The 7283-nt window shown below is 63.8% G+C and overlaps 1 protein-coding gene across 5 annotated transcripts in view; it reads right to left on the bottom strand.

The window, feature by feature from the left end:
* The window catches only part of LOC113215348 (cell adhesion molecule Dscam2-like), a 23641-nt gene extending 16701 nt beyond the window's left edge, over positions 1–6940 (bottom strand). For 2 of the 5 annotated variants that reach the window (XM_052270835.1, XM_052270838.1), the window contains exons 1-18: positions 6631–6940; positions 6116–6397; positions 5683–6036; positions 5296–5595; positions 4734–5102; positions 4298–4368; positions 3884–4208; positions 3649–3804; positions 3392–3559; positions 3155–3303; positions 2910–3078; positions 2405–2818; positions 1846–2325; positions 1579–1729; positions 1165–1364; positions 688–1005; positions 483–566; positions 209–400 (exon numbers count right to left, since the gene is read on the bottom strand). In XM_052270835.1, the coding sequence (XP_052126795.1) occupies positions 209–400; positions 483–566; positions 688–1005; positions 1165–1364; positions 1579–1729; positions 1846–2325; positions 2405–2818; positions 2910–3078; positions 3155–3303; positions 3392–3559; positions 3649–3804; positions 3884–4208; positions 4298–4368; positions 4734–5102; positions 5296–5595; positions 5683–6036; positions 6116–6397; positions 6631–6925 (4477 nt within the window). In that variant the 5' untranslated portion in view covers positions 6926–6940. The remainder of the gene's footprint in view (positions 1–208; positions 401–482; positions 567–687; positions 1006–1164; positions 1365–1578; positions 1730–1845; positions 2326–2404; positions 2819–2909; positions 3079–3154; positions 3304–3391; positions 3560–3648; positions 3805–3883; positions 4209–4297; positions 4369–4733; positions 5103–5295; positions 5596–5682; positions 6037–6115; positions 6398–6630) is intronic. The other 3 variants (XM_052270836.1, XM_052270839.1, XM_052270837.1) reach the window with 2 other exon arrangements.
* Between the last annotated feature and the right edge of the window lie 343 nt (positions 6941–7283).

The following is a 7283-nucleotide window of genomic DNA, read 5'->3' as shown; positions in this document are numbered from 1 at the left end:
GGGGGGATTTCAATCTTACAAAAAAGCATTCTCGGGAAATTGCATTGTTTTCTAATTGTTCCGGAAATATTTTACAAAATTTTTCTGGAAAAGTTTCCAGTTTTTCCGTTAAAATTTCAGACTTTAACGCCTTGTGGGTAGGCAATTTGTGCTTTCATCCGCCTGAAAGTTGGCGCACAAAAGCGTACTAGTGTTCTCTGGTGCCTACCCGCACCGTTGTCGTGGCTGCGTGACGAGCGCCGCTTGGGGGTCTGGGCGTGCAGCGGGCCGTGCTGCGGGCGGTAGCCGTACATCTGCTGGTGGTGCTTGTCGCTGGGGCTGCTGCTGTCCGACTCGTACCGGCCGCCGCACCCCGCCGGCGGCCCCGGCGTCCCGACGAGGCTCCTCGGTCGGCTTACGCCTGCAAGTCACCAGTACACCAAAGTCAGATTTAATTGAGAAAAAAAATATTAAAACTAAAATCGAAACTGCGTTATGCTTACCTCTGCCGTGGGTAGGCGACGCGGCTTTGCGCCTCATGGCCAACGACATGGGCAGCGTCTGCTGACTGGAGATGCACGATATTTCTGAGAAAGAGACACAACAATGAGACTGGGCGTTGCTGCTGTTCGCTGCTGTCATTACGTGACGAGACGTTTGTGCTCGTAGCTCGTAGTCCACATTCTACAGGGTAAGCTGAGGACTCACCGAGACTCAGCCCGTCGGGGGGGCTGGCGGTGGGTCTCGTGGGCGCGGCGCCATCGCCGCCGTCCACCGCCCGGGCCGCGACGGCCGCCCCCGAGACCGCCCCCAGCGACGACTTGCTCCTGGACCGTGAGTGCGCGTTGCGGCGCGCCGACGGCGGCGGCCCCTCAGCGTAGCAGTCGCGCTGGCTGAAGGTGTGCAGCTGCAGCGAGTAGCTGGCCAGCGACTTGCTGGGCGTCAGCGTGCCCGCCCCCGCCACCGGCCCCGCCCCGGGCGTCGCGTTAGACAGGCTGAACGTGGCGTACGGGCAGATCTCGTAGTCTGCGACGAAAGAAGCACAATTGAGTATAACAGCGCATTACTCGTTTTTACTAAGCAGTACTCCCACTCTCATTTAGGGATTTGAATTTTCTAAAAAAGGATTCTTAGACATTTTTTGTAAAATGTTCGGACTTCAAAATCCCTACTCTCATTACGTACCGGAAGTGTCGCTGCCCTTCTGGCCCGTGAGCGACGAGGTGACGCCGCCCTTCCGCACCGGGGAGGGCGAGTACAGGTCCTGCTGGTGGTGCAGCCCCTGGTGCCCGTGGTGGACGTGATGGTGGTGGTGCTCGAGGTTGCGCTGGTTCTGCAGTTCGTCCAAGGTCTTGGCGTCCCCCCTCCTATAACCCGCATATTGCCTGCAGTCATTCACATCGTCCGCACATTACGCAAACCGGCCACCTGAGGAGCGGAGCAAACGCTCCATGTGGCGGGAGGCACCACCGCCAAGACGGGGCTGTTTATGGAGGGAGGGGGATGCGGCCGAGGATGTGGCGATTGGGGTTTGGTCGTCAACACGCACTCTGTGGCCGAACGCGACCCCCCACGGGGACGAGGGGCGGGCGTACACACCTCTTTCGGAAGGCGATGATGGCGCAAGTGGCGGCGGCAGCCGTGCAGACGAGACCGGAGACCACGGCGACGAGCAGCGTGACAGGGGTGGGCAGCGCCAGCGACCCGGGGCTGTCGGGGAGGGCCGGCATCAGCTCCAGGGGCACCGCGTCTGAGACATGCCATAGACGCGAATGGGATAAATAAGTGTTGTAAAAGGTTGAGGATACGACAGGAAAATAAACACACGCACGAAAATAGACATCATCCTCTTTGTAGGATACTCACCGCCCGTCTTGGTCCTGGTGGCGAACACAAATTGGCCGCGCGTGGAGCCCGCCTCGGAGTGGGCGTCGACGCGGAGCTCGTACCAGGAGGCGGGGGCAAGTCCGGCCACGGCCAGCGTCTGCTGGGCCAGGGCGTGGTGGTCCACCACCGTCCACTCGCCGGCGTGCTCGTAGGGCCGCACGTCCACCACGAAGTACAGCACGGGGCAGCCCGCCACGGGCCACGCGTCCAGGAACAGGGTGGCCGTCGACGAGTTGACCGACAGCACCTCCTCGGCGGCCGGCGCCTTCGGGGGCGCGCCCCGGGTGGCGGCCTGCAGCACCGCGCTCCTCGCCCCGCGGCCCACGCTGTTGACGGCCGTGAGGGTGAGGAGGTACAGCGACCCGCAGCGCAGCCCCGTCAGCGTGTAGGACGAGAGCTCGCCGTCCAGCTCGCGCTCCTGCCACTCGCCAAGCTCGCGCTTGAAGTGGAGGACATAGCCTGCGAGCAGCAGCGCCCAGTCAGCGTCCGATTTCGTACACAAATCACGTTACACACGTATACATCTCGTGCTACTCACCCGTGACGGGCGCACCGCCGGGGTCGCTGGCGGCCCACGTGAGCGTGAGGGTGCGGTCCGAGGTGGCGGCCAGCGTCAGGGCGGGCGCGGCGGGCGGGCCCACCACTACCACGCGGTACTGCACCTCGTCGTTGCCGAACACGTTGACGGCGCGGCACGAGTAGTTGCCGGCGTCCTGGTGCGACAGCGGGCCGAGCCGAAGCGACCCGTCCCCGAGCAGCACCGCCCGGTTGTTGTTGTCCTCGGCCTGGCCGTCGCCCTGGCCGCCGTTGGCCGCCACGGTGCGCGCCAGCCCGCGGGGCCCGCGCCACGTTCTGGCCGGCGCCGGGACGCCGACGGCGCGGCACGCCAGCGTCAACATCTGGCCCTCGCCGGCCGCCGCGGTGCGCGAAAATGACGCGATCCGGGCGGGCACTGCGGCAACGGCCAGTCAGTTAGTCCCAAATCCAAAAACTGCTTGTTGTTAGAGAAGCTCTGACTCGCTACCAAGGTGCTCAAGACTCACCTCTGGACACGGGCGCCTGGCTGACGCGGGCGCTGGGCGGGCCCTCCCCGACGCTCGTGTACGCCGCCACCCAGAACTCCAGCCGCTCAGACTCCTGGAGCCGACGCACCTCGTAGGCCAGCTCCGCGCCGCGGTCCCCACTGGCGTAAGACACCTCCCGGCGAGCGTCCTGCACAGCGCCCCCATGAAGTACTCCCAGATCACACAAGCGAGGGAGGTCCTTGCACCTAGTAGCGTGTCCTTACCTTGCTGGAATGGCCGTCCGGCTGGTAGGGCTTCATGTAGACCAGGTACCTGACGATGTTGCCGTTAGACTCGAGGGGGCGGGTCCACGTCACCAGGATGCTGTCCGAGGACATGGCCAGGGCCTTCACCTGCTCCGGGGGCCCGGGCACTGCGCAAGGGGGAAGCGACACGGTCACACAGCGTTCTACTTTACCACGCCACCAGAGCTTTGAGCTCGCATCGCAAGCACTACTCACCGTCTTCCTCAGTAGAGCAGTGCACCGGCTCGGACCGGACGCCCTCCCCGGCGCCGGTCAGGGCCGCCACCTGCACCGTGTAGTTGCTGAACTTGGCCAGCCCAAACAGATTCGTCTCCAGGTTCATGGTCTTCTTGACCTCCATCTCGGGGCGCGGAGTCATCCAGGCTGCGGGGCGAAACAACATGCTCAATGCTGCGGTGTTCACACCTTGTTCAAGAGGTACAAACATTTAAAATCACGGCGGCCACCCTTACCAACAGACAGCCCGGTGGGAGGCTTCCGCCGAAAGAACACCTTGTAGCCGTCCAGGACGCCCCGGCGGCCCGCCTTGGGCGGCGGCTCCCAGCGCACGCGCACGTTCTGAGAGGTGAGGGGCGTGCAGCGCACGGAGCCGGGCGGCTCGGTCGGCACTGCCAGGGGAAGAAGGACGCTCGTGTAGGCAATAGTGCTTCATGCACTTCCTCGAGTGTCACACGCTGTAGTACTCACCACCCTCCATCGTGGTGGCGATGACGGGCAGGGACGCGGGGCCGCTGCCCACCTCGTTGAAGGCCCTGACCGTCACCTCGTAGCGCGTGAAGCTCTCCAGGCCCTCGAGCACCAGCTCCTGCCTGGGCGCGCCGCCGCCGCCCCGCACCGTCCGGGACACCCAGGGCGCCGCGGGGGCGTCCAGCGCGGCCGCGTCGAGGTCGGCGGGCAGCGAGGAGGCGGGGAGCAGCAGCGCGCTGAGGGACGGCTGGCCGGCCAGCGACACGGCCCGGTAGCGCACCTGGTAGCCCAGCAGCGCGGACGAGCTGGGCGAGCTGTACACGGACTGCGGGGGACAGAGCGCGGTGAGTACGGTGAGCCACAGCTGGCGAGTCTCGCTGCAGCTCCGCCGCGCTGTAAGGGACGCGGACTCACCTTCCAGCGCACGGTGAGCGACCCCGGCGACAAGGGCTCCACTGACACGTCCGCGGGTGGCATGTTGGGGGCTGGAAAACAAAAGAGCAATCGTGATTAGAGATTAAAAACCTGAAGTGAGCAAACAAGACAAGAAATACTTAAAAGCTAATGTTACCTTAATGTTACAACTTTTTAACATTAAACGACACCTATATTATTTTGATACTTTGGAAAAACCTATGGGATTTTCCAGTAAGAACGTCTTTTTTCTCAGATTCATTCGAGCTCGGCGCCTGCAAGACCCAGGGTAGGCCGGCCCGCAGCACATGCATGTCTTGCAGGCAAGATGTTGCCTATCTAACAGGCGTTCCGACAGCTTGTAGAGGCTGAACTTGGCCGATTCGTAACGGCGAATGAACGGCGTATTTTCACCTCCTTCAGAACTCTAACTCACCCTCCTGCAGCGTCTGCGCCGTGACGGTGTCGCTGGGCGGGCCGACGCCCACCTCGTTGGCGGCAAGGAGGCGCACGGCGTACACAGTGGCCGGCTCCAGGCCCGTCAACTTGGCCGGCCTGCCCGCCCCCGCCCCGGCTCCGGACACCGTCACGTTGTACCACTGCTGGCCCGCGGCCCCGGGGGGGCTGGCGTCGCCGATCTCGGGGCCGCCAGCGGAGGGCGAGAGCACCCTCGGCGTCGGTGGCAGCTCTCGGCGGAACTGGATCACGTGGTGCGTCGCGCCCGCGCGGTCCGGCACCCAGCCCAGGGTCAGCCAGCGGCTGCCGGCCTCGAGCACCTCCACGCCAACCGGGGCGCTGGGCGCCTCTGCGGACAAAACGCACGTGTCAGCAACATAAGGGCCCTCGAACAAGACAAATACACCGAGGGACGTGGACTAAATACAACATTTTGGCCAATTGGTGCCCTTGGAAAACTGTGACAACGTCTTTCAAAATTAAACAAAATGCAGTTGTCGTCCTCTTCTATTAACTCCTCGGCCTCTCCGCGGCACACCCACCTTGCACGGCGAGGAACACGGTGGTGGTGTCGGAGCCGTGCTTGTTGGTGGCAGTGCAGCGGTAGGCGCCCGCGAGCCGACGCTCGGCCGTCAGGTGCAGCTGCGAGCTGAGCCCGGGGCGCCGAGAGCTCGGCGACAAGGTGGGCGTCTCCAGGACGCGGTTCGGCGACGGCTCCTCGCCGTCCGGCGTCGTCCACACAATGCTGAGTGGCTGGTCGCCCGACGCCGCGCACTCCAGTACGACGGACTGCCCCGCCGCCCCGCTCACGTTCACGGCCCGGGTGTGGAAGTGCGCTGGTACTGCAGGTCACAAGAGTGCAGGTTGTACTTGAAATAACACTAGTGTTACCTTGATATACTCATTACTTGTGCTAAAACACAACCCACCTTTGACGCGGAGGTGCACCACCTTGCTGATGCCAGGGCCGATGCCGTTCCTGGCCTGGCACATGTAGCGGCCGGCGTGCGAGGGCTGCGCGGCCGCCACCAGGACGCTGCCGTTCTCCGCCACGGCGAGCAGCGGGTCGCCGAGCGGCGCGTACTCTGCCGCGCTGCCCTCGTCCGGGACCGGGGCGAGCGCGGCCGCCGGGGGCCCCGAGCCGGACCCGGGCCCCACCTGCTCGGGGGCCTTCAGCCAGGTGACGGTCGGCTCCGGGAAGCCCGACGCCCGGCAGTGCACGGCGGCCGACTCCTGGTGCAGGACCTCCACGTCCTGGGGTTCCACCAGCCAGCGAGGCCGCACTACGGCAGAGACGAAAGGCGCACTTGAGACTCGCCACAAGCGCCAAACTCTCTCGAGGTAGCGCATCTGGTCACCTACCTCGGACCACGAGCGGCGCGGTGAAGTTGGCGGAGGCGGCCGCGTTGCTGGCCACGCAGGTGTAGCTGCCCGAGTGGCGCGCGCCCAGGTCGCTGAACAGCAGGTTGGAGGCGAACTGGTGCTGCTGCTCGGAGACGCTCGGGTCGGCGGGCAGCGGCCGCCCGTCCTTGCGCCACTCGATGGCGATGGGCAGGTCGCCCGACATGATGCTGCACGACACCTGCAGCCGGTTGCCGTCCTCCAGGCCCGAGTGGAACGAGAAGGGCACGATCACGGGCGGCTCTGTGAGGACAGAGAGATATTCCGTGAGAAACATTCAAACCCAGCCGTTCACAAAAGCAAAACTTGAAACATGACCACCCACAGCACAAGTACCTCACTAATTACAAGATTTTAAACAAACTAGAATTTTTTTACTTTTTTGGAAAGAAAATTGTCGAAAAGTTTCATAAGTAGTAACAAACATTTTCCTTTTAATATTTTTCTCGGCACTTGACTTGTTCTTTAGTACTCACTCATGACGTTGAGGTGGAGCGCGCTGGCCGCCAGCTGGCCCTGCTGGTTGGTCACGGTGCACGCGTACAGCCCGCGGTCCTGGGCGCCCTGCACGCCGCGCAGCAGCAGCGTGCCGTTGGGGAAGAGCCGCTGGCGCAGCGTGTCCGGGAGGCGGCTGCCGGCGCGCTGCCAAGTGACGCTCGTCACGGGGAAGCCCGCCACCGGGCAGCGCAGGAACACGTCCGTGTCGGCGACGGCCGTCAGGTTGAGCGTGGGCCGCGCCGTGGGTGGGCCTGTGGTGTGGTGGGGCCACATGCACCGCTCAGTACAACCCGCTCCAAATCACCGCAAAAGCGATCGCGTCCACCACAACACACTCTGGACCTTGTTCCCTGAACCCCTAAACCCTACACGGCCAGGCTCGCAACACCTGCCACCCCCCGACCCGCCCTCCTACTAGCACCACCCCTTGCTACCAGTATGCCCGCTCCTTTTTGCACCAAAGTTCTCTCGTCCTGCCCACATGTTGACACCGATACGCCCAATGCTATCACCGCCAGCCCCGCGCCTCGCCACAGCGCACGCTGAGCGAGCAAAGAGAATTCCCCCCACCCCTCTCCACCTCCACCTACGCCAACCACGACCCAACCGGGCGCCCTCCTTTGGCTTGGGG

The sequence above is a fragment of the Frankliniella occidentalis genome, unplaced genomic scaffold, assembly GCF_000697945.3.
Source record: "Frankliniella occidentalis isolate FOCC.00 unplaced genomic scaffold, Focc_3.1 Scaffold140, whole genome shotgun sequence".
NCBI classification, from domain to species: Eukaryota; Metazoa; Arthropoda; class Insecta; order Thysanoptera; family Thripidae; genus Frankliniella; species Frankliniella occidentalis.
The sequence above is the reverse complement of the archived record's forward strand: the minus strand, read 5'-3'. Positions and strand labels throughout refer to the sequence as shown.